Raw genomic sequence first — 27384 nt, 5'->3', positions numbered from 1 at the left:
AGTACACATTTGAGTCTATGTCATGGGGAAAGCCAAATAAATACCTAAAACCAAAAGTCTCTGGTCATTCTGTACATTGTAACAAGGTTATTTCTTCAAATTTATTAACTATTTACATCTAAATAACTTTAACCAATCCATTTCCAAAATTAAAGTTCAAGAAGCCTTTATTGTTATTTCTACAGCCTTCACATTCAACTTATAATTATATTGTAGTAATTCCTTAGAAACATCACAGATTGTTCACTTCTACTATTATTTCACTAATCTGGGCTACCATTACTTAGCCTGAAATTTAGCTTCCTAAATCTGGTCTTTGAACCTTTAGGCTCTCCCTCTCCAATTCCAAGTTTCCTAGACCACTATTTGAATCATCTCATCCCCCTGCTCTAAAGTCTATCTGATGGCTGAACTTCTAAAGTCCACAGCATCAAATCTAAATTTCTCATCCTAACATTCAAGAACCTGTATAACTTGATCCAAAAACACCATAACCCTACCACAGTCCTTTACTTGTCAAGTAAATTCAAACACTTGAGAAACAATATACTAGACATTAACATTTATTTTATTTGTATAAGTGCTTTCTTTCTAAAGCACTTCAATTTACACTTTTTGATCCCTATGCCAATCCTGTAAAATGATGTCAGAACTGAGGATCTGAGTTTTGTGATTTGTCCAAAGGCACATAGCCAATAAGAGAAAAGTAATAAAAGCAGCTATTGTATACCGAGTGCTTACTAAGTACCAACTATCGCCAGTCATCTGAAGACAGTATTATTATTATTGCCCACTTAAATCTGTAAAATACAGAGGTTCTAAGGGGTTGAGTAACTTGCTCAAGATCTTATCATTACTAATTGGGAGGTGGTGGCAGGATTCAAACCCAATCTATTATGATGAAACTCACACTCTTAAATATTACTTAACACCACTAGCCCCACTTGGATCTCCAGTTTGGTTCTTATTCCCAATGCCAGGGATATGCATCCTTCCTTTCTAACCCAATTAACCCAAGAGATTAAAAGAGATCACACAAGCACTTAATGTCTGGCACATAGTAAGTATGCAAACATTTAGCTTTAAATAGCCCAATATATGACTGACACATAACCCCACCCTCAACCCCTCTTCCCCTAGTAAGGAATAAACAAACTAGACATCTCTGCTTCAACATTAACACTAGATTCTACTGATGTATTTCAAACAGAATAAGTTTCTTTACTGCCTCTCACACATAAACAACCAATCACAAGTAAATTCTTTGTTCATATACCCTGTCTAAACACTCTTAATCCATCTTCCTGCTATCCATATACTACCTCATCTTTTACATCTATTTCAAATAAGTGAGAGAGAGAAAAGCAGCCCCTCATAGCTAAGAAGGAACCTAGCACTCATAGCTAGGCTGTGATGCTTTTCTGCCAAACGGAATCTCACAGATCACCAACATCAGATAAAAGGTCCTCTGAGACCATGATGCAAGTGAGGCAAAACCAAGCCAATCTGAATGTCTGAATATAGACAAAAGCAAGATCTCTGCACAACCACACACACACACACACAAAAAAAACCCAGCTAACACGAATGACTGCTACTTCTTTACCAATTACAGTTTTAGCCTCACCCTGGTCTTCTCACCTCTGGGATAAGATTTATTAAGATATCCAATCATAGAATTACCCTCACTTCTTCTTTTGTTTTGTTTTGTTTTGTTATTTTGTGGCACGCGGGCCCCTCACTGTTGTGGCCTCTCCCGTTGCGGAGCACAGGCTCCGGACGCGCAGGCTCAGCGGCCATGGCTCACAGGCCAAGCCGCTCCACGGCATGTGGGATCTTCCCAGACCGGGGCACGAACCTGTGTCCCCTGCATCGGCAGGCGGACTCTCAACCACTGCGCCACCAGGGAAGCCCTACCCTCACTTCTTGATAGTACCTAATCCACAGCAAATTCCCACCAATTCCCTGAATCCTCCCCAATATTACCTAACAAAAGCCCATATTCTCTAAGTTTGTTCAGCATAGCCTTGCTGAGATACATGGTTTCTTATGGTGTGTGGTTTTCTTGCTGCAGAAAGCATCAACAAACCCAATTTTGTACACTGTGGGCATGATGGTCTTTGACTAATGGGCATCAACATAAATATTCTGGCTTAACTGATCAAGAATACTATTTACCAAAATAAAGAAAGAGGAAGAACAAGTTTGTTTTTCTTTGTGGGAGAAAGATACCTTTCTTGAAGAAAGATAAATAAAGATACCTTGCTTTAGATATCTGAATCTATGTTGCCCACTGGCCATCAAAATGGATATGTCAGAAGCCAACTTATTACAACTGCTTAGAGCTCAAGAGTGGAATTTAAGACTAGAAATTTTGATATGAGAATCAACAACATATAGATAGTAACTGAAGCCATAAAGTAGATCAGAGTATCCAGAGATTAAGGAGTAAGAAGCATGGACAGTCAAGGTATAAACCCAAGGAAAGAAGAATCCTTGAGAGAGAGAAATGGTACAGCCAGAGGGATAGGATGGCGTTTCAAGGAGGAAATGGTATGGCACTAATTTTCAAGGTCAACAAGAATTGAAAGCCAGCCTTTATATTTAGTAACAAAGGGTAAATAGAGACCTTGGCTAGAGAGGTGTTAGTCTGTATGCTATCTTAGGGTATTCTCTAACTATTCCAGACTGCCTCAGTCTCTTCTCTTCAACAGAAATATAAAGAAAATAATCCATGTGGGAGTTAAAACATAAGTCATACAGAGGCATACCTCAAATATATTGCAGGTCCAGATCCAGATCACCACAATAAAGCAAATATCGCAATAAAGTGAGAGCGAGTCAAAAATTTTTGGGTTTTCAGTACATGAAAAAGTTATGTTTACACTATACTGTGGTCTATTAAGTGTGCAATAGTATTAGGTCTAAGAAAATAATGTACATACCTTAATTAGAAAATACTTTATTGCTAAAAAATGCTAACCATCATCTGGGCCTTCAGCAAGTTGTGGTAGTAACGTCAAAGATGTTACTGACCACTAACCACAGATCACCATAACAAAGATAACAAAAAAGCTTGAAAGATTGCGAGAATTACCAAAATGTGATAGAGAAACATAAAATGAGCAAATGCTACTGGAAAAATGGCACCAACAGACTTGCTCAATGCAGGGTTGCAAAAAATTTCAATTTGTAAAAAATGCAATGATCTGTGAAATGCAATAAAGCAAAGCACAATAAAACGAGGTATGCCTGTAAAGTAAGGTCTAACACAGCTCTCAAATACCTGCTGAATTGAAAAACACAGATGTGGGACTTATGTTGACTGCTGAAAAATGAGCCCTTACAGAGACCATCAAGGAGAATTACAGAATACTGCAGAAGAAAAATTATCTAGTTTAGTAGTTTTCAAATTATTTTTAAAGGAAGAAATCCCATTCCTCAAGTGAAAAAGTGCCTGAACATAAAAGTAAGTGCTCTGGTTGAAGAATAAAAAGATAGCTAAGCAAAGGGCAACGCTATAATCCTCTCATTATATGTCTTCAAAGCATTACAAATCAGCCTCCTCAATGTCTTGTACCAGGAACACTTTGCTGCAGAGCCTTTGTACTTGCTGTTCCCTCTGCCCAGAATGCTTTTCCTCCAGAGAGTTAAATGGCTCGTCTCTTAACTTCAGACCTTTACTCAAGTCACCTCCGTGAGAGCTTCCGTAGCCAACATTACCTAAAATTTCAACACTGTCCTGTCCTCCCTTTCTTTCTCCTTAACATTTGTCACCATCAACATATTATGTTTTATTACCTAGTTTATTAGGTTATTTATCATTGAGATTGTCATGTTACCCAATTAAAAAGAAATGTCCTCCCAACTACCCCATTTTTCTCTTGAAGATAACATACATTCCAAACTTCAGTGTTAAGTAAACAAATCAACACACTTGCCAGTGTAGCTCAACTGTATAAAATAGCAATGCTTTTATTTTGGGAAAAGAGAGAGAAAAAGAGATCACTGTTAACATCATTTCATAGAAAGATGATTTCAGAATGATAGTCCTTGAACTTGAATAAATTTAGTTTCATTGAAAAAAATAGGGAGAAAAGAGAAAACACAGTATAGTCATAAGGAACCTGAGTTCTAGCCTCATCTAGGTACCTTTCCAGAGACCCAGGCTTAATGTAGATTAAGGCTTAACAAGAATTACTTGTAGAGGGCCCATTTTGCAGTTCTGAAAAGAGTGGCTTTCATATTACTGTCAAAAACTGTGACGGGTCTGAAATTTTACCCTACTCGTAAACTAACAAATTATCCTACCACGGCTTTATAGATGCTGAAGACAGACACAAGACTTACAGGTTAGAGAAAAGAACTTTATTACTCATGGCAATAGCAGTACTAGTATCAGGTTTTGCGCCAGTTCCCTGAGTCCCATTTCCCATAGGGTAACACAAAGATGGCCAGGTGACAACTGTACATGCAGTGGATCATGTTCCATGAAAAAAACCCTGAGCTTAGGAACCCAAACCTTTTATAATGGGCATAAACATGCTTATCTTTTGCTCTGTAGGGTGATACTACCTTTACCATGCTGGACACTAAGTAAACACACTCTGAAGGGAGACTTTTTTATTATACTGAATAGTAAGCAAACCTGCCTTTTGCTCTGGAGAGAAACAATAACTCTCTTCCAAGGCTGCTCACTATATAAACCTCCTTGAAAAATACAGTCTAGAAAAAAGGCAGTCAGTAGCATCTCTGCTTGTAAAACATACAAGACATGTGAGAGACCCATGGAGAACTGTCTTCCAACAACAACCATGTCTGGCAAACATTACAAGAAGAAAAGCTAGCCTGACATCTGAGTCTTATGTTTATCATAAAAACACAAGTTGTAGACAAGAAAGCAGCCTGTCAAAAGACCTGGAGTCCGAGAAAAATAAGAAATTCTACATTTTATGGAAAATGACTTAAGACTAGCTTAACATACCAGGAGCATTTTTTATAAATTTTACTAAACATTATAAAAATGCAAATCCATTTCCCCAAAATCTGAAAGGGAGATGGGGCTCAGTACACACTGTACGAAGTACCATTCTACTGAGGGGGCAGTAGTGTAACACATATAGACACAGAATCTGTCATCCAGACGCTTAAAGTTTAATAGAGATGAAAGGTATGTGGAGACAAGGAATCTAATGCATACCCCTGGTAGAGAGCTGCTGTTAAGTAATCAATATCATAAATATCCCAACTCTTTTTGAAACTGGACTATACTATACTGCACAGAATACACTATTCAATAAGAGAAGAAACTGGAATTGAAACTCAGAGCTCTTTACCATTTTTCCCTTGCCACACATAAGACCAAAAAGCCACATAAGGGAGAACATGCAAGCTAGATCAAAGAATGTGGCAGCAGAGAGAAAATGAAGGCTACAAAGATTCTTCAGGCAAAGCTTGACAGATGATGAGATAAGGAGAAAAAGAAGAGTTCAATGATAACATATATGTCTGATCATACACACCCATAAACCAAACACACACAAAAAAAACTTAAAAAGCTACTTTACAAATATTCCCACGTATTCATCATAGCCAAGTCTGTGCAACAGTATTATTCAAATCTAACATATGAGGGAATAAAGACTCAGAGAAGTTAAGTTCACCAGGTCATAGCATAAAAGCAAAAATCATTAAGCCTGGATTCAAATACAAATCTTTCTGATTCAAGAGTAAATTCACCATACCATCCTGAATTACACATCCCTTTCCTAACCTCCTATCATCCCTGCCAGCTACAATTTAGCAAACTTTTCCCATGTATATGCATAGGTTCTAATTTTTTAAAATATGGAACAGGAGAGGATTTGTAACAAAAAATTTATTTAACATTAAATGTGCATCACATGCCTGGCATTGACTCAGCTGAGTCTTAATGTATCAGGTTTGCAAGAAGGATTAAAATATATCCAGATGTAGATAATTACCAGGCATTGAAAATAGGGAGAAAAAAAGATCTTTTAAAAATAGATATTTCAAAACTATATTTTAGGGTTGTCCATGCAGTAGTATATGAATGTCCCAATTCTATGACTCAGGACTCTTTTAGTGAAGTTATTACTCCAAAATGAGAAAAGAAATAGAGACCTACTTGTTGGGATGAGAGGGAAAGAAGAGGGACAGTGAGGGGAAAGAGGGCCATACAATTTTAAGTTTCTCCCAAAATAAGAAATGTAAAAATAAAAATAAATGTAAAAATAGAAAGGAATCAAGAGACATGGGGGAGGGGAGAGAAGGGACTGGGAACAAAAGGAAAAAAAAACAGAACAGTAATGTTCAACAAAATTCAAACTTAACACTTTCCTTTGCTAAACACAGAAAAAGAAAATTCAGGTAGTGTCTATTACGCTGGCCAAGGTCTTCTACTTAACTGTTTACTCATCATTTTAATTATGTGAGTATTCAGTCAAGGGAACAATGAATAAATACAGGTAAAACCAAACTGGAAAAAAATGTTTCTCCTCCTTAGTTTAACAAGAAGAAAATGCTTTGGAAATTTATCATAACTGAGGAAAAGGTAAGAGGACATTATGGGTCAAATCCCCAAATAATTAGATATTACTTGGATTGTGGTTCTTCCTTCTTCGCTCCAAAATACACAATGAATAGGTCATCAGCTAATGCCTAGAGTTCACTGTCAAAGATTTGTCAAACATATTAATTGCAACTGGAATATTACTCAGCCATTTTCCTACCAAAAAAAAATCAATCAATCAATCAAAATAAAAGAAGCCCAATTGTTTTGATATGCTACAGGTGCTGCAGTGCTGAAGCAGGAGTCATGCTGCAGCCCAAGTCCTCAAGGCTGGCCAAAGAAACAGGCAGGGTCAAACTTTCCCTGCTGCAGAGTTCTCAATCCAACATGGCACAATTAACGTACCAAGGATTTCCCGCATTCTGCCTCCCTAAATCTTGCTAATCATCTTCTGAGTTGCTTTTTTGGAGCTCACATTCTACTGGGGAGTAGTCAAGACAAAAAATAACATCAGGGGTTGATAAGTATAATAAAGAAAAACAAAGCAGGTGGCCTCCTAGAATGAGTTTGGGAGTGTTCCTCCCCCTGCTATATTTTGGAAGAGTTTGAGAAGGATAGCTGTTGGTTCTTCTCTAAATGTTTAATAGAATTTGCCTGTGAAGCCATCTGGTCCTGGGCTTTTCTTAGTTGCAAGATTTGTAATCACAGTTTCAATTTCACTGTTTGTGATTGGTCTGTTCATATTTTCTATTTCTTCCTGGTTCACTCTCAGAAGGTTGTGCATTTCGAAGACTTTGTCCACTTCTTCCAGGTTGTCCATTTTATTGGCATATAGTTGCTTGCAGTAATCTCTCATGATCCTTTGTATTTCTGCAGTGTCAGTTGTTACTTCCCCTTTTTCATTTCTAATTCGATTGATTTGGCTTCTCCCTTTTCTTCTTGATGAGTCTGGCTAATGGTTTATCAATTTTGTTTATCTTCTCAAAGAACCAGCTTTTAGTTTTATTGATCTTTGCTATCGTTTCCTTCATTTCTTTTTCATTTATTTCTGATCTGATCTTTATGATTTCTTTCCTTCTGCTAACTTTGGGGGTTTTTTGTTCTTTTTTCTCTAATTGCTTTAGGTGTAAGGTTAGGTTGTTTATTTGAGATGTTTCTTGTTTCTTAAGGTAGGATTGTATTGCTATAAACTTCCCTCTTAGAACTGCTTTTGCTGCATCCCATAGGTTTTGGGTTGTCGTGTTTTCATTGTCATTAGTTTCTAGGTATTTTTTGATTTCCTCTTTGATTTCTTCAGTGATCTCTTGGCTATTAAGTAGGGTATTGTTTAGCCTCCATGTGTTTGTATATTTTACAGATTTTTTTCCTGTAATTGATATCTAGTCTCATAGTGTTGTGGTCAGAAAAGATACGTGATACGATTTCAATTTTCTTAAATTTACCAAAGCTTGACTTGTGACCCAAAATGTGATCTATCCTGGAGAATGTTCCATGAGCACTTGAGAAGAATGTGTATTCTGTTGTTTTGGGGTGAAACGTCGTATAAGTATCAAGTCCATCTTGTTTAATGTATCATTTAAAGCTTGTGCTTCCTTATTTATTTTCATTTGGGAAGATGTGTCCATTGGTAAAAGTGGGGTATTAAATTCCCCTACTATGATTGTGTTACTGTCAATTTCTCCTTTTATGGCTGTTAGCATTTGCCTTATGTATTGAGGTGCTCCTATGTTGGGTGCATAAATATTTACAGTTGTTATATTTTCTTCTTGGATTGATCCCTTGATCATTATGTAGTGTCCTTCTTTGTCTCTTGTAATAGTCTTTGTTTTAAAGTCTATTTGGTCTGATATGAGAACTGCTACTCCAGCTTTCTTCTGATTTCCACTTGCATGGAATATCTTTTTCCATCCCCTCACTTACAGTCTGTATGTATCCCTAGGTCTGAAGTGGGGTTCTTGTAGACAACATATACATGGGCCTTGTTTTTGTACCCATTCAGCCAGTCTATGTCTTTTGGTTGGATCATTTAATCCATTTACATTTAAGGTAATTATCGAGGCCACCATCACCCTGATACCAAAACCAGACAAAGATGTCACAAAAAAAGAAAATTAGAGATCGGTATCACTGATGAACATAGATGCAAAAATCCTCAACAAAATACTAGCAAACAGAATGCAACAGCACATTAAAAGGATCATACACCATGACCAAGTGGGGTTTATCCCAGGAATACAAGGATTCTTCAATATACCCAAATCAATCAATGTGATACACCATGTTAACAAATTGAAGGAGAAAAACCATATGATCATCTCAATAGATGCAGAGAAAGCTTATGACAAAATTCAACACCCATTTATGATAAAAACCCTCCAGAAAGTAGGCATAGAGGGAACTTACGTCAACATAATAAAGGCCATATATGACAAACCCACAGCCAACATCGTCCTCAATGGTGAAAAACTGAAACTATTTCCACTAAGATCAGGAACAAGTCAAGGTTGCCCACTCTCACCCCTATTATTCAATATAGTTTGGGAAGTTTTAGCCACAGCAATCAGAGAAGAAAAAGAAATAAAAGGAATCCAAGTCAGAAAAGAAGAAGTAAAGCCGTCACTATTTGCTAGAGAATCCTAAAGATGCTACGAGAAAACTACTAGAGCTAATCAATGAATTTGGTAAAGTAGCAGGATACAAAATTAATGCACAGAAATCCTCTGAATTCCTATACACTAATGATGAAAAATCTGAAAGAGAAATTAAGGAAACACTCCCATTTACCATTGTAACAAAAAGAATAAAATACCTAGGAATAAACCTACCTAAGGAGACAAAAGACCTGTATGCAGAAAATTATAAGACACTGATGAAAGAAATTAAAGATGATACAAACAGATGGAGAGATATACTATGTTCTTGGATTGGAAGAATCAACATTGTGAAAATGACTCTACTACCCAAAGCAATCTACAGATTCAATGCAATCCCTATCAAACTACCACTGGCATTTTTCACAGAACTAGAACAAAAACTTTCACAATTTGTATGGAAACCCAAAAGACCCCAAATAGCCAAAGCAATCTTGAGAAAGAAAAACGGATCTGGAGGAATCAGGCTCCCTGACTTCACACTATAGTACAAAGCTACATTAATCAAGACAGTATGGTACTGGCACAAAAACAGAAATATAGATCAATGGAACAGGACAGAAAGCCCAGAGATTAACCCACGAACATATGGTCACCTTATATTTGATAAAGGAGGGAAGAATATACAATGGAGAAAAGACAGCCTCTTCAATAAGTGGTGCTGGGAAAACTGGACGGATACATGTAAAAGAATGAAATTAGAGCACTCTCTAACACCATACACAAAAATAAGCTCAAAATGGATTAAAGACCTAAATGTAAGGCCATACACTATCAAACTCTTAGAGGAAAACATAGTCAGAACACTCTATGACATAAATCACAGCAAGATCCTTTCTGACCCACCTCCTAGAGAAATGGAGATAAAAACAAAAATAAACAAATGGGACCTAATGAAACTTCAAAGCTTTTGCACAGCAAAGGAAACCATAAACAAGACAAAAGGACAACCCTCAGAATGGGAGAAAATATTTACAAATAAAGCAACTGACAAAGGATTAATCTCCAAAATTTACAAGCAGCTCATGCAGCTCAATAACAAAAAAACAAACAACCCAATCCAAAAATGGGCAGAAGACCTAAATAAACATTTCTCCAAGGAAGATATACAGATTGCCAACAAACACTTGAAAGAATGCTCAACATCATTAATCATTAGAGAAATGCAAAGCAAAACTACAATGGGGTATCATCTCACACTGGTCAGAATGGCCATCATTAAAAATCTACAAACAATAAATGCTGGAGAGGGTGTGGAGAAAAGGGAACCCTAATACACTGTTGATGGGAATGTAAATTGATACAGCCACTATGGAGAACAGTATGGAGGGTCCTTAAAAAACTAAAAATACAACTACCATACGACCCAGCAATCCCACTACTTGACATATACCCTGAGAAAACTATAATTCAAAAAGAGTTATGTACCACAACGTTCATTGCAGCTGTATTTACAATAGCCAGGACATGGAAGCAACCTAACTGTCCATCGACAGATGAATGGATAAAGATGTGGCACATATATACAATGGAATATTACCTAGCCATAAAAAGAAACGAAATTGAGTTATTTGTAGTGAGGTGGATGGACCTAGAGTCTTTCATACAGAGTGAAGTTAAGTCAGAAAGAGAAAAATAAATACCGTACGCTAACACATATATATGGAATCTTAAAAAAAAAAAAACGGTTTTGAAGAACCTAGGGGCAGGACAGAAATAAAGACGCAGACATAGAGAATGGATTTGAGGACACGGGAAGGGGCAGGGGAAGCTGTTATGAAGTGAGAGAGTGGCATGGACTTATATATAATACCAAATGTAAAATAGATAGCTAGTGGGAAGCAGCCGCATAGCACAGGGAGATCAGCTCAGTGCTTTGTGACCACCTAGGGGGTGGGACAGGGAGGGTGGGAGGGAGACGCAAGAGGGAGGAGATATGGGGATATATGTAAAAGTATAGCTGGTTCACTTTGTTATAAAGCAGAAACTAACATACCATTGTAAAGCAATTATACTCCAATAAAGATGTTTAAAAAAAAAGAGATAATGGCTTAATGTTTCTAGACAATTCTATGAAAAAAATCTGAGTAAATGTTTTTTACTTCCCCTCACTCAAGAAGCTTCCAGGAAAAACAAAACAAAACAGAAGACAATTCACAGTTCCATGTTAAAACCAAGTTACTGGGACTAGAATCACTAGGATTTTAGTGAAATAAAGAGGAAACAAACTTCAAGACACATCACTAATATATGGTATTAATTTTACCACTCTGTAAAAATCCAACCACTGTATATATCTTAGGAGTCAAATTTGGACGTTGGTTCCCCTCTCACTGAATATTTTATAGATTATGTATATATGAGGAAAGGGAGTAAACTGGAGAGCTTGGGAAAATAAGACTGCCAAGAATCCTAAATATTATTCCCCATTATGCCACAACGTGTTTCTGAATACGGCCTAATTCAACATAGCATATTTTCTATACGAACACTACTATAACAAGGTGTTTCAGTTCCTAACCTAGGATTTCAAATTAACCAAAGTGACTAACATTATCTTCTAAAAGCAGTGATAAAACATCCCCAAGCTTCTCTATACTTTTAAAATGCCAACTATTCTCCAAATCAAAGGGTGCTTTGAAATTAGAGTTGAAAGAAACCATATATGGTATAGAATAGACTGAACTTATCATTTTACATATCCTTAAAAAAGGCCTACAATGATTATAGGATTTGCCCAGGGAATAGTTACTAACATAGCCCAAGGCTGGAAGCCAGCCATGGCTCTGGAATCCTAATACACTGTCACTTTGCTGTCTTATAGCCACTGCTTAAAAAACAAGATTAAAAAAACCCTCTGAAAATGGCATACCCACTGAAAACACTGATTACACAAAAAGACCCAATGTAATAAGTGCTCTGAAAAACCCTTACAATACTAACATAAGTTGGTCAAGCATTAATAACCAGAGCTGTTATAACAACAAAATATTTAATTAAGAATCACCTTCCCTGGGCTTCTCTGGTGGCGCAGTGGTTGAGAGTCCGCCTGCCGATGCAGGGGACACGGGTTCGTGTCCTAGTCCGAGAAGATCCCACATGCCGCAGAGCGGCTAGGCCCATGAGCCATGGCCACTGAGCCTGCGCGTCTGGAGCCTGTGCTCCGCAGCGGGACAGGCCACAACAGTGAGAGGCTCGTGTATTGCAAAAAAAAAAAAAAAAAAAAAAGAATCACCTTCCCTGTGGAGGCCTGGTGTGCAATGGCTACAAACACAGCCTCCTGGGCAGTGTACAGCCTGTTGCTTATACAGGTTGCCCTAAGGGACCTTGGAGACAGCCCTTTCCGGTGGACATTCATGTCTGGATGCTGTCCCCAGTCTGGACTCCAGACAAGTATGTACAGTGCCTTTGGAAAGCCCCAGGGCTCAGTGGCTAGGGTCCACATTGGCCAAGTCATAAATCCATCCACACCAAGCTGAACAAGGAGCACGTGACTGAGGCCCAACTCACGGCCAAGTTCATGTTCCCTGGCCACCAGGAGATCCACATCTCCAAAAACTGGGGACTTACTAAGTTTAATGCAGATGAATATGAAAACATGGCGGCAGAAAAGCGGCTCATCCCAGATGGCTGTGGGGTCAAATACATCCCTAGTTGTGGTCTCCTGGACAAACGGCTCTCACTCATGAGAGCTTTGGCACTGTCCCCTCCTTACTCATGCCCACCAATAAATCCTACTTTCCTGTCCAAAAAAAAAAAATCACCTTGCTTTCTCAGATTTCAAAAAGGCTTATGGAGGAGGGAGGGTGAGGTGGGGTTGGAGACATAAAGTGAAACGTTATATAATCATAAAACTTACCAGTTGTCAACACAGAGAAAGGTGGAGAGAGTAGGGACTGGGTTGCGCGGGAGACCATAGAGAAGAAAAACTAGGTTTGCCATTTTAGTCTATCTATTTTTCTGTCAGTTGAGTCTTCAACAAGTTTACATTCATATATTACTTACGTATTTTTAGAAGAAAGAAAACAAATGTTATTTTGAATTCTCCAAAAGCACTCAACTCCCTTTAATACACAAAAGTTACACAGTCATTCTTAGGATATTCTTTGAAAGCACTATCAAGTCCTCTGTTAAACCTTTTATAACTCAAAATGTTCAGGGGTATATATATTAAAATGTTAAGCCAAATACTGAAGTCTCAAAAAGTCACCCTTTATTCTAATTTCCAAACTTATTTTATAAAGCAAATTTCTTCAGTTTAATTGGGCAAGGGGAAGTGTGTGAAAAAAGGAATTGCTATTATAAAATAATAACAGACATGAGAGGAGCATAGTTATATATTTTATATAATTATTTTACCTACAATAAAATGGAATTTGAAAAATCATCCTTTAGCGATTCACTGCAGAACATATAACACTGTAAAATACTCATTTGCATGCAAAAGGAAAAAAAATAGAAGTACGTTTAATGTATTTTTAATTTCAGAAGATCTCAAATGTATTCATAATGTACCCAATACAACTCTACCCCCAAAACTCAATTTAATCAATGAAACTGGCTTCCATCCTTCCTTAACTGAACACATCTAGGTTTGGTCTAATCATGCATTATTCCTAGATTCTGGAACTCATTATAAAGGGGAAAAAAAGTGTTATGCCTGGGAGGGAAAACAATAAACTGAAGTGTGGTACTTGGGTGAATACTGAAGCTTATATCAATAATAAATTCTCTGAATTAGGCCCAAATCAAATTCATCTCAACATGCAGTGAGCAGGCAAAAAGTATGTGGTTTTGATATGACTATTTGAAAGACAATAATCAACAGAATGTTATATGCCAGCATCAAAACTAAAAAGCAACTTTTCACAAATAAGTTTGTTCCTATGTAATCAGCTTCAAAATACAAAAAAGATAAAACACAGATGATTTTTTTTTTAAGTTTTCAAACTCTTAAAACCAAGAGCAACAAAAGTTTTAAAAAATCAGCCCTAAAGCTTTTGGTGGAAAGTGAAGGGTAGCAGAGAGAAGACACCTGTTTCTTACTATTTTTCCATAACTAGTTTTTTGGGTTTTTTTAACTCATTCTAGTAATCACCTTCCTTCTGTCCCATCATCAGCCTCCTCAAAATCCACACCACTGAGCTTTCCAGTATAAGTTTCTAATGAACCCATCCTGGGCAAAGATTCCAAACCAGCAACTGAGCAAAGTACTCCTAGAAAGATTTCTTTTAATGTTTGTTTGTCTGTGTTTTTAGCATTTCAGGAATTGGAAACACCGCTTATAAGACATCTTCTTGCCTTAAGTAGAGAGAGATGAAAACAGGAAAAAGCCTGCTCTATGAAGGTGAGCATGAAGGAAACAAGTCTTTCAGAGGCTCATGAATACAGGACCCTGACAGTTTTAAAATGTTAGGTTAAAGGAACTGAAGAGGAATTTCAATGATGTGGGGATCAGGAGACTGATGTGTCTAAATCAAAAAGCATTCCTGCAGTCACAAGCAAAAGAGGGACTCGTGATTTAACACCAAACTTAGAAATGAATATCCCAAGTAGATAAGGACTTTACTTGACTATTGAGGGACCCAGAACTAACCACTAGAAGAGGTCTGTTTCCATTGTTGGCTTTTTTTTTTTTTTTTTTTTTTTTTGCGGTACGCGGGCCTCTCACTGTTGTGGCCCCTCCCGTTGCGGAGCACAGGCTCCAGACACGCAGGCTCAGCGGCCATGGCTCACGGGCCTAGCTGCTCCGCGGCATGTGGGATCTTCCCGGACCGGGGCACGAACCCGTGTCCCCTGCATCGGCAGGCGGACTCTCAACCACTGCGCCACCGGGGAAGCCCTGTTGGCTATTTTTAAGAGTTATTTATTGGACACATTTTAGAGTCAGTTTTTAAAGACTTCTTTTACACTAATCCTAAAATCTACCTGACTCAAAGTCTTTTCCCTGGAGCCACACAAAAGCTGAATCTCCATGAAAGCTATCTTATCTTCCCCAGTACTCATTTAAAACATTCTGGAAATCTATATGGCCCTACGTTTATTTATTACTTTGTAAGATCCTCCAAAATCTAGAGTATAACAGACATGTGTGTGTGTATCCACACACATTTGATGAGTTGAACTAGATAATCTCTTAGTTCCTATTTATAAGATTGTATTAAACAAACATTTATAAGATTCCTTTTTTTAAAATTTAACTTACTTCAAAGTTTATTTAAAATGGGACCCCCTGGTCTCTAGGTGAATTCAGTAATAGGGGCTCCCAAACTATTTCTAATTCAAACACCTAACAATTTTACCCAACCCACAATAAAACTACATTGCCTTATGTGCCTTTACAGAAGCTATAAAACTATATTTTTTCACCTAATATTCCCACTGCTGAGAATCCTTAAGGAAAAACTTTAAAAACAAGAATAAAATGCTATATATACAAAAATATTCAAAGTGTCATATCTATACCAGCAAAAAAAAAATACAAAGTGCCCCAAAGGAGTGGAAAGGAAAACAGGAGAGAAAATCACACCTAAAAACATTTAGAACACTAGATAGAAACAGGAGAGTTGGTACATTAAGGGACCAAGAGATCACAAACTATTCTTGACTATGACTGTAATTATAAATAACACGTAAAAGGGTAGTGGTTTTGTCGTAATTTTTTCTTTTCAAAATTTTTTCTGGCACCATGGTTACATAATTTTTAAATTAAAAATGGAAAATATAAAGCTATTTCCATATCATCTAACTTTAACACCTAAAAAGAAAATACAGGGCTTCCCTGGTGGCGCAGTGGTTGAGAGTCCACCTGCCGATGCAGGAGACGCGGGTTCGTGCCCCAGTCCGGGAGGATCCCGCATGCCGCGGAGCGGCTGGGCCCGCAGCAGTGAGAGGCCTGCGTACCACAAAAAAAAAAAAAAAAAGAAAATACAATCTCCCCCTCCCTTTTGGGGAAGCATGTTGCTGAATTTAACTCAGAAGTGTCATTAATGAAATCACTGTGGTTGAGATTGCTAAAGTAGAAATGCTAAGTCTCTTCACACGGTCAGAGCCTTGCTAAATCTAAAACATGCATTTATGAACCACAAGATGCTATTTTGCTGATTGATAGATTTCATGCCATGCTACCTTTGTTCTGATTACATAAGACCCCCATATTTCAGAAAATAAAACAGCTGATTTTGCCTGATTAAGTTTCTGAAACCAGGGACTAGTGGGCAAAAGCTAGGCTCTTCCATTTTAATAAAATTAGCAGGTAGATGGACCTAGAGACTGTCATAAAGAGTGAAGTAAGTTAGAAAGAGAAAAACAAATACCGTATGCTAACACATATATATGGAATCAAAAAAAAAAAAAAAAAAGGTTCTGAAGAACCTAGGGGCAGGACAGGTATAAAGACACAGACGTAGAGAATGGACTTGAGGACATGGGGAGGGGGAAGGGTAAGCTGGGACGAAGTGAAAGAGTGGCATGGACATATATACACTACCAAATGTAAAACAGCTAGTGGAAAGCAGCCGCATAGCACAGGGGATCAGCATAGCACAGGGGATCAGCTCGGTGCTTTGTGTCCACCTAGAGGGGTGGGATAGGGAGGGTGGGAGGGAGACGCAAGAGGGAGGAGATTTGGGGATATATGTATATGTAAAGCTGATTCACTTTGTTATAAAGCAGAAACTAACACACAATTGTAAAGCAATTACAATAAAGATGTTAAAAATAAAATAAAATTAGCTATACATATTAAGCATCAAACATTGGGAGAGTTCAACCCCAGAACACCAAAGGCAAAATCTAAATGGAAAGTATGGAAAGAATCTACAATTTTCAGGAAAAAGAGAGGCGGGGGAGGGAAAAGCTATAAACTGAAGTAAGAAAATTGCTGGTTTATGTGTGAATTAATGCCGGTAAAACAATTCTTGCTGGACCCAATTTCCTGAGCCCAGAATTCCTGGATACTCATCTAGGAGTCACTACTCTCTGTCCAGTGGCAGAATTGCCCATATACTTGAGTTAAGAACTTTTTATCAGGGAAGAAGTAAAGCCTAGAAGGCTTCAAATCTAATTCCTAAATACCCCCAATTGCTAATATAAACCATAGTTTAGAAACCTAACAACTGTTGACATTGGAATGGAGATAGAAGCCCATTAGATACCTCCATCACTGGTCAGAAACACCATCAATCTCCAATAGCAACCAAGAAATAGAACAGCTTTGTATAGCACTGGCTTCAAATGAAAACTGTAACTATTAATTTAAAGAGAGAATAAATATTACAGCAGAAAAACTTCCCTCCTCCTCTTCTGATACATATACCAAATGTTTATTTCTCGTCTTCTTCAAAATGACGGGGAGAGCAATGAATACTGAGCAAAACAGGAAGGGAACAGAGGGAAAAAGACCAAGATTTCTAAAGGGAATGTATAGAAGAACAAGGGAGGGTTGTCAAGGTACTAATAGTGGAAAAACAAAACAGACTGACAAGGAGGTTGGGGGGTCTAATATCACCCAATTATCATATTCTCTCTGTAAAGGAAAGTCCAAATGAAAAACCAAATTATAATCAAAAGGCAAGTATATTCTCATAAAGAGTGTTCCCAATAATTAAGAATTTTCAATCATGGTATCTCAGGCTTCACTGAGACGTAACTGCCAATTAAGTTGACTATTAGTGCTGGCTGATCAGGGCATCCTCCGATGAGCGATACCAATGTAAAGTGACTTATTCTTGCTCTCCTGGACCCCTTCTTTCCACCATCATGTTGACCGTAACCCTCATATTAAGAAAACAGTCTCTGTTCAGACTGGCCACAAAACAACTGTTTCAGTTTTAGCTCTCTTTCATAATATGTTTTCATGCTCCCTACCCTACCTCAATTCCCTCACACAAATAATCTTGACTATATTTGGTCAGGCCATCTCTTCCACAAGCCACCTGTTGATTACAACTAATTTCATTCAGACACAAACCCTAGGTAAAATTCGAAGAGCATCATGAATCGAACTCCTAGATACTGATATATAAGTAATGGGATAACTTCCTTTTAGAAACTTTCATGAAATTAAATAAGAATTAAGTGATGCGTAAATGTAGTAGAAGCATATTACTTTCGATTACCCTCTCTGAGGGACTGGAAATTAAATAAGAATCAAGTGATACGTAAATGTAGTAGAAGCATATTCCTTTAGATTACCCTCTCTGAGGGACTGGATAACACCTTCACTGCAGTCAAGAGTAACGAGGACGACCACTGTAACACCAACATCTGCAGAAAATCAAAAACCAAAACCCAGAGCTCCTTAAAGAAATCTGTTAGAGTGAATAGCAAAAATCATGAGACTTTTCTAGTCTATTTTGAAAGAGCTCCAGATATAGTCTACAACCCTCCTCTATAGTACACTCAAGCAATTCTTATACTCAGGATGGCTAAGATTTTGTCATAACCAAGACCTCTCCTAGTTAAGCCCTTTCATAGGTTCAGACAAATTAAACATTTAAGACAAATGTGAATTCTTTAAATGAATTTTCATCCAAGATGACTGCTTCACAGTAAATAAATAAGGGAAGAAAAAAAAGTCATAGGCCATCACTGCTCTTTTTGTGAATAATCTTAATTGATATCAGCATTATTTCCCATTAAAATTTTTTTTAATTCTTTAAAATGTACAATATATAACATATACAAAATTAAACATGTACACAAACCTGTAATTTTTTTATAATAAAACATTTCATGTGTAAAAGCTTAAATTATATTTTTCAGATAGTTATTTTAAAGTCAGATCTATGAACTAAAAAGTAACCTATACTCCTGAATTCAGCCATAACAAAGGGACAATCTAACTTAACAGCTGTGATTCTTTCTATAGATTTTTACAAATTTTTAACACAAAATTGATCCACTTGAGTAATTAGTAAAACTATAGTCTCTTTTCCAGTTTACAAATAACAACGTAACTATACAACCTAGCACTTTAAAGTGTCCCATGTTAATGTTAGACATGTATTTTTAGAAAAAACATGCTTTGTAGATTCTGTGTTGATTAGAAAAATCCTTAAAACTAAAGTATTTAATTAAATGAAGCAATTTATAACTCCTGTTGATGATTCGCTTCCATTAATGAATGGCTAAGAAACTAAATATCTATTGTTAACTTGGAAAAAGTGCCCCTCTTATTTCATCTGGCTAACTTTTACTTATTTTTTAGGTCCCCGCTGTTTAAACTTCTTTGAGAGGCCCCCCCAAATCCACATTAGATGCCCTAGTTATGCCCTCCTGATAGCACTTTGCACTTCCACTAACAAAGCATTTAAGTTCTAATAATACGTATTTATTATAACTGTCTGGCAGTGACTGGCACAAGTAGGTACTCAAGTATTTGTTGAATGAAGAGTTCAAAAGTAAACTTAGTAAAGTCAGAATAGCCTCAAAGTGGTAGAGAAAGTCAACCCTTTAGATTAGGCTGCAGTTGTAAATAAGGGATGGGGGTAGAAACAGAGGTAGAGGACTATGGGTAAAAGAACAGTCCATGGATGAGTACTCCCTTGTAAAGGAGAAAGGCTTTGCAACAGCTTCTAAAAGTAGTATGATAGTCAAACAGGACATTAAGACTAAGAATGACTGTATGCTTACTTGCACCAATATATCCATTTTATAATGATATATATGATCAGTTTAAAAACTAGGTGAATCAACTTAAGAAAAAGGTTACATACTTTAAAAAGTTACTTGAAAGATTCATAAACTGGAACAATCTCACCTGTCATGGGATCAAAGAGCTGATTAGCTTCTAAATCTGTAAAAGTACTACTACAGACAGGACATTTGAAGGAAGCCCGGTTGGTGGAATCTCTCTCATCAGTTTCAATCCTCCTTCTCATGTGGTCCAATTTATATTTTACCACATTAACAAGAGTACGATAATTGATAAAGTAGTAGTTGTGGCGAGTGGTTTTCCCATCTGCAGCAGTCTCTACCCTCATTCTGCACTTGATGAATTTGTCTCCCTTTAAATTATTCAAGACTGATCGAAGTTGCTTCCGATCAAACTTGAGCAGCTCCAGCATGTCCTCCTCTTTCACACAGGGGTTTCGGATCAAGATGTCCAAGGCCAAAGCATGCTCAATGCCATAAAACCCCCGGATCACATACTTGGCTAACCTCTTCAATGCTGCAGGAACCTCGGTGAGGACATCTGGATCTGCCATCTTTAGCAGCAAACTTCAACTTTAAATGTACTGAATTCAGGAAAAAAAAGAGAAAATTAGCTAGGCATAAGGACAAAGTAATCATTTTAAATCTAGAATAATCAACCCATTAGGTAGTTGGTAATCGCTATTCTTGGAGTGCCACAAAGGTACTTACAACATTGTTTTTAAAAGACTTATAATGCTAAGCATTTAACAGAGAACAAAACTTTCCTCTAGAGTACACAAAAGATTACACCTTAAAAGCTTGACATATTTCTTAAATGGTTACTTTCATGACCTACTGTGTGTTTAATTCCAAAAATTAACATTACTTATAGCAATGATATACTATATCAAGCTCACTTTATTTCAGAAAGAGAAACTCAAAAATCTAAACGAAGTCTCATTATTCTTAATGCTACAGATCTTTGGGAATGCTGGGAAAAAAAAAAAAAAAACCCTGAGAAACTTAGCAGTTAGCTTATTTTTTTAAGTGCCTTTATTTCTTTTCTTGAGTAAAAATTTTCTACCAAGATAGATTCTAGGATGTTTTACATAGTCATGCTCTCACAATAAAATCACAACAAACCAATAAATGCCTAAGTAATCACCAGCTGGGATGTTTGGCAAAATTACTGTTATAAATCTGAAAGAAATTAACAATTATATCCAGACAGCTTTACCAACCTTGAAAAGATAAATGACCAAGTAAGCAAATGCTATACGGTTCTAAAAAACAGTAACAACAAACACCAAGATATCCTTAAATACTGGATCCCCTGCAGGACAAGTAGAAGCTAACTGTACCCAGAAAGCTGTCTTCTAGAAGCCCAAACTGGCATGGGCTAGACTTTCATGTGGTTGTTAAAAAGCCTCGGATTTGGAATTAGAGTCAGATAGCCTTGTTTTACTGGCTGTGTGATCCTGAGCAAATCCCTTAACAACTTCAAGCCACACTTCACTCTCTGAGAAATAAGGATAATGTCAACTACTTCAATGAGGTTGTTGTGATGAATAAATGAGAATGTAATGTGCTTAGGAAGCACCTGTTAATAAAGACACCATCTATATCAATTTAATACATCTCAAATTAAAAACGGCCAGGCACACAGACTATATCATACAGACTACATCAAATGAAATTTCCCTACACTATAAGGAAATTTTTAACAGCCTACTGAATTATTTCCATAGGGAATCATAGTGTTATTAGTACTAGTTTCTACTGAATCTTTTATTTAAAATCAGTAGTTATCAACCCTATCACCCTATTTTATAAGAAACAGTGTTATATCCACAGTACTATTCTAAAAAGATATTCCTAAATAACCAATGAATACACATATGGTGGGGGGAGGGTGGTTATAATACCCTACCTTTAATAAAGGAAAAATAAAAGGAAAGTCAGTTATATTTTGGATTGTGAATACTCAGGCATGACTATATATAAGAGATAACAAAGGAGCACCTAGGTCCAAACCTGTGGTCCTAGAGCCTTCCTGTCATCCCAAGGCTTAAGGATGCCAAGCAAGTGCCTGGGTTCAACACCAAAGTAGTAGTATAACACACTGCCATGTGCATTTTATTCTTTCCAATTTGGCCTATACATTGAACTTGGACCTAGTTTTTGGGTTTTTGTTTTGTTTTGTTTTACATGGTCAACAGTTGGCAGAACACAATATGTGGCTTTGGAAACAGACCAAAGGATGGTAGACAAATGTCAAAATAACCTACTTTTCCAGTATTATTTCCTACTATCGTACTCCCCTCCCTGACCTTCCACCCCATATACTCCATTTTCCAGGCCAATGGTTCTCAACCCTGGCTGTAAAGCAGAATCATCTGGGGAGCATTTAAAAATACCCACCCTGGGCCCCATTCCCAGAGATTCTGTTTCAGCTGGTCTGGGCAGGTCAGATTAGGCATCACACTAATTTTTAAAGCTCCTTAAGTGACTCTAATATACAGAATAAGTCCCTGACCACTGTTACCAACAAACTGGGTACCTGACTATTACATACCTGGCCAAAGCACATCCTGCATGGGGAGGGCCCTGTGCCACATCAATCAGCTTGTTACCTTTGCCTGAAACACCCTAGGGGGCCCTAAAGATTTGAGAAAGGGAGTGACATGAGGACTCTGCAGTCCAATAGTTTTAGGTTTTGAATCCCAGTTCCACCATTTCTTAGCCTGTGAACCTGGAAAGTTCTCAGCTTCAGTTTCATCAGATTAACAGTGCCTTCCTCATAGAGTTGATGTATGAGATTAAATGAGATAATTCATGTAAAGTGTTTGACTTTCAAGGCTGGCATCGTAAGAGTTCCATTAAGTACTGGCATACATAACAAGACTCCCTACTTAGAAAAGTGACTCTTACAACAATTTGAGAAATGGGCTGAAGTAAGTGAAAATGGAGGCACTGTGGAAACATTAAGAGTGATAGTAATCAAACCTAAACTACGAAAGACAAGAAAAAATTACAAGAGGACAGGATGAATGAAACTTATTAGAGAAACAAAATCAAAAGGACCCAATAATATATTGGAAATGGAGTTACAGAGTAGAAAAATTTTAAATAGCTATTTGGGGTTTTTTTCCCAAATTTTTATTGGGATAAAATATACATAACATAAAATTTACCGATTAAGTATTATTAAGCAGACAGTTCAGTAATGTTAAATACATTCATAATGCTAACCAACTATCACCACCAACCACTTCCACAACTCTTTTCACCTTGTAAAACTGAAACATTATACCTATTAAACAATAACATATAGCTATTTGTTTTAAATCAGTGTAACTAGAAAAGTACTACTATGAGAAACAGGTTAACACCTGAAGAGGAACAGGTTTGGAAGAAACGAGGCATTCATTCAGTTTTAGTTGCTTGTCTTTGAGGAAATAACACAGAATATTACTGTGAAGATGTCCTGCAGGTGACTGAACAAATGAAACTGGAACTCAGCAAAGAAGTCATGCTGTGCCACCTTGTTCAAAATCTCTACACTCTAAAATCCTCCTTCCTGAACATTGTGTTCTCTCCTTCACTGCCTCTACTCCCCCAATTATGCCGAATCTCCTCAATCTCTGGATTTCATAATACTGAGATGAGAGGTCTCAAACTGGTAGCCTGTGCCACATCGTTTAACTCAAAGAATGTTTTGAAAATTTTCTGAATTTGCGGTTAACATTAAAAATCATGAGATTTCACATCAATTTCAATTTTTTCAGGCCCTCTTGAGAACTGCAAATATCTGCGGAAAAAAAAAAAAAAAAAAATGAGACCATGTTCCCACATGAAAACAATTCGCTAAAGAGCAGCTGACATTTTTAAACAGGGAAGGAGCTTGGCTGGCCTCTGGAGACTTTTCAGTGTGTGACCTCTGGGGGCCAGGCCTTGTTGCTTCTTCTTAGCCTCAGAATCTATCAGTCACCTCCCAGCCTCACCTACCACCCTACAGCCCAGACCCCCAAAGGCAAGTTGGTTTTGCTTTTGAACCCTATGTATTCTAATCATACAAACACCGGGCAACAGAGTTGGAGAAACAAAGTTGAAATGAATGCATTCTCTGTGCTTGGTCTACCCTCCTCAGCTTCATCTCCGGCCACACTGGCATTCTCTCAATTCTGTGAGCCACACATGCGTTCCCTACTTCCAGGCCTTTGCACATGCTGTTTTCTCTGCTCCCACAGCTAAGCCCAAAGTCCCTTCTCCTAATCATCCTTCACATCTCAAATGACATTTCCTCAGAGACACCTTCTCAGACTTCCCTTAGTGGCTCAGAATGATCCCCCCCCCCCTTCACATGTTCCCATGGTTCTTTCCCCTTCTTCGCTGCAGTGAATAGACTTATACTTTCTCCATGTCTACCTCGGAGACCAGGAGACTAATCTTGTTCACCACTGACTTTCCAACGTGCAGCACAGCTGGTCTAGTACTTCCATAAAATTTTCAATAGGTCTCGTAAAGCACCTTTTCTTCAAACATGCCCACCCTGCCAGCTTCCCCCCAATTCACTTCCTCCACTGCAGCTTCCAGAGTACAAAGATAGGGTATTGGAAACCCTCTTCTTAAACTTCAAATGGTTTTAAGGAGGTAAAAGCATCAAATTCGTGATTGTAAAGGATTATGCTGACTGCAGCGTGTAAAAGAAGGAAGGAGTGGATGTGGGGAGTCCTGTCAGATTATTTCAGTATACTTCTATTCCAGTTCCAGAAGAACTTGGATTCTACACAACCAACTGGCTTTCTCGGCTACCATATTTCACGGTACTCTCCACGCCTTCATACACACAGTGGCATATCACCGCGAAACCTCCGGACAAGCTGGCCTCCACGAGCCCGGTAATGTTTACCTCCTCCCAACTGTGACACCCCGAGATCCGCTCGGACTCTACCAGCTGAGTCCAGAGGCCACACTCGGCGCAGCCAAGCCCGTCCTACCCGAGGTCGCACATGGGCCGCTCCGGGTCAATAGTTCTTTGGAAACCAAGAAGAGAAGCGGGTCAAGAGAGCAGCTAAGGGGGAGGAGGCTAGCTATGGAGAAAGGAGCGAAAAGGAGAGGACACCCTGAAAGGCGGCGCCGGGCCAGGGAACCGAGAACAAGGAACAGGGAACAAGGTTTACCAAAGCGAATCCTCGAACACTCCCACTACAGCTTCCCTCAGCGCCTCAACTACTGGTTTAAACGAGCCACGCCACTTGTGCGACAAGGAGAACGCCCTATTCCTGCGACCAGCTTTAGAAACCACCCGCTACTTTTAACTAGGCGGGCCAATCAGCACAGTGAGGCCTTCAATCAAGACAGTCACGCTCCTATTGGCCAATGACATTGAAGACTCCACCTTCCAATCCCAGCTCTGATTGGCCTATAATCCCGGAATAGGCGTTAACCTCAGGAAGGCAGTGGCAAGATGGCGTCCCTGGATCGGGTGAAGGTACTGGTGTTGGGAGACTCAGGTGAGCCGCTTAACCCACCTCTGGGGCTCCCGACACTTTTGAGTTATCCGAAAATCCTCCCCTTTCACTCTCCCTTTACACACACACCGACTAACTGACTCCGGCCCGTGGCTGAATTCCTTCTCAAGGCCTAAAGACTACACTTCCCAGAGGACTTTGCTCAATTTAACGGAGCGGCGGCATCGCACGGGTGGGGGGCGCGGAGCCGGGGCCTTTCTCTGTTTTCGCTGGTTTCTACGTCGGTTTCCAGGGCGACCGAAGCCTAGTGATCCTTTGTTTTAAAAGATCTGCGGAGGTTGAGTGTTGTACTGGGCGCCGTGCTGAGACAAAAGTTCGGACCTTGCCTTTAATAGATTTTGTTAATTAATCAAATGTGCACTAATAAGAATGACACTGTTCCAAGTGCTTTGCATATGTTAACTCATTTAATCCTGAGATCAGTCCTATTATCCCATTTCACAAATGACAAATCTCTTTTAAAGAGATGTAAATGACAGAACTAGTTTGAGCCGGGAGTCCACATACTTAGAACACTAACCCATATTATTTCGTGAAGTATCAGGTGGTAGACCTGTTTTAGTCTCAACTGCGCTTCTTTTTTCTTTGTTCTCTTTAATCTTAATTGAAAAACTGTTATGTGCTAGGCTGGAAGAAATAGAAAAAATAAGATAAGGGCCATTTTATGAAGCAGCTAGGACTTAATGCTGAGCCCAGTTTAATCCTAGTGTTAAAATTCTTACCTTGGACGCTTGAGAACAGGAGTTGAAGTCTGTGTTTCTATCTCCCCTTCACTATCCTGTTTCTCATACCCTCCACTCCTAAGCTTCTTAAGAACTTGGAACTTAAGAACTTAACCTTGCATTTCATAGATGTGCTTTTCTGGAGTTGACCTTTGGATGTCTGCTTGAGCAAAGACGTTGTGTCAGATGCTTGGAGGTGGAGAGGACATACCCCAAAGAGCTTGAAAACTAGCCTTACCAAACTGAATAAAATTGGTGGGGGGAGGAGGTTGAGAACATTTTCACATTGCCTGAAGATTATTTGCATTGCAAAGTATTTTACAGAGAGCATTATTTAATATTCCCTTCAGAAAGTTGCATTATGAAATTCTATGAAAATAATCCAATTTATGTCAACTTTAGCATGAAGTGGTGCTGAAGTTAATTTAATAAAAGCACTCAGTTTTACAGATAAAGAAAGCAACAGTGGTCTAAATGGGCTTCGTAAGAGTATCACCAAGTAGGATTTAGAAGAATCCAGAGCTAACACAGTTCTTCATGATATGTGAAGTGGGTGCTTTCTCTCATTTATAATTACCTTTCTGTTGTATCTAACAATCGCTTCATGTTACATCTTGTTCAAACTAATCGATTTATTTTTTTCCCAAAAAAATTATTTCCCTATTATAATACATGGCAAATGCTGAATTAGGTGCTGGGGATATAACTGTGGAATCAATGCATTACACAACAGCATTGAATTGGCTGCTGTATTAAATGCGAAAAAGTGATCAGGCAGTTAGTAAGCCTTTTAAAATTATTATTATAGTTTAGTTGTAAAACAGAAGACAGAGCTATGCCCACCAGGAAAGTGATTGATCTTGTCACACATTCACTGATGTTAGGCTATATGTGCAAAGTCAGTTATTGTCTTTTTATCAGTTCCCTTTTAACAATGATTTGCTGTCTTACAAGTTAGAATATACTTTTTACATTTCATCTGCCTTTGTATTTAAACTTCAAAGTTTACTTTTGAATAAAGGCTCATTTCCCCTGTGAAATTTTGAGGATTTTGCAAATATATAAAGGAATGACTAGGGATTTAGAAATTTGTTTGTATCCCATAGAGATATTTGATAATTTAGTAAGGAATCCTGAAAGTCTCTCTAACATGCACATACTCTTTTCTCTTTGTTCCTTCATATGTAAGGGATGGGCTTAATACATTACCAGCTCTGTTTGGAGCTGGCATTTATTTGATTATATTGAACTTTTTTTCCCCAGCAAATCAAGTGCATTCTTTTGATCTAAGTTAGTTCTAATGATGA

General features: G+C 38.1%; 2 protein-coding genes and 1 non-coding gene across 4 annotated transcripts in view; 2 read left to right on the top strand and 1 right to left on the bottom strand.

Annotated features, from left to right (window-relative positions):
- Window positions 1–25054, bottom strand: part of GTF2E1 (general transcription factor IIE subunit 1) — a 35025-nt gene extending 9971 nt beyond the window's left edge. The window contains exons 1-2 of one of the 2 annotated variants that reach the window (XM_029215499.1): window positions 25005–25054; window positions 19946–20423 (exon numbers count right to left, since the gene is read on the bottom strand). In XM_029215499.1, the coding sequence (XP_029071332.1) occupies window positions 19946–20393 (448 nt within the window). In that variant the 5' untranslated portion in view covers window positions 20394–20423; window positions 25005–25054. Of the gene's footprint in view, window positions 1–19945; window positions 20424–24821; window positions 24982–25004 lie in introns of those variants that run through there. The other variant, XM_029215500.1, reaches the window with a different exon arrangement.
- Window positions 12386–12522, top strand: LOC114891352. Its single transcript, XR_003792464.1, has one exon. It is a non-coding gene; the product is annotated as a small nucleolar RNA SNORA70 (small nucleolar RNA).
- A 229-nt stretch (window positions 25055–25283) lies between the features above and the next one.
- RABL3 (RAB, member of RAS oncogene family like 3) overlaps window positions 25284–27384 on the top strand; it is a 37080-nt gene continuing 34979 nt past the window's right edge. The window contains exon 1 of the mRNA XM_029215465.1: window positions 25284–25337. Coding sequence (XP_029071298.1) covers window positions 25292–25337 — 46 coding nt within the window. The 5' untranslated portion in view covers window positions 25284–25291. The remainder of the gene's footprint in view (window positions 25338–27384) is intronic.

Source organism: Monodon monoceros, unplaced genomic scaffold (genome assembly GCF_005190385.1).
Source record: "Monodon monoceros isolate NGI ecotype Baffin Bay Population unplaced genomic scaffold, NGI_Narwhal_1 Super_Scaffold_11, whole genome shotgun sequence".
Classification (NCBI taxonomy): domain Eukaryota; kingdom Metazoa; phylum Chordata; class Mammalia; order Artiodactyla; family Monodontidae; genus Monodon; species Monodon monoceros.
The sequence above is the reverse complement of the archived record's forward strand: the minus strand, read 5'-3'. Positions and strand labels throughout refer to the sequence as shown.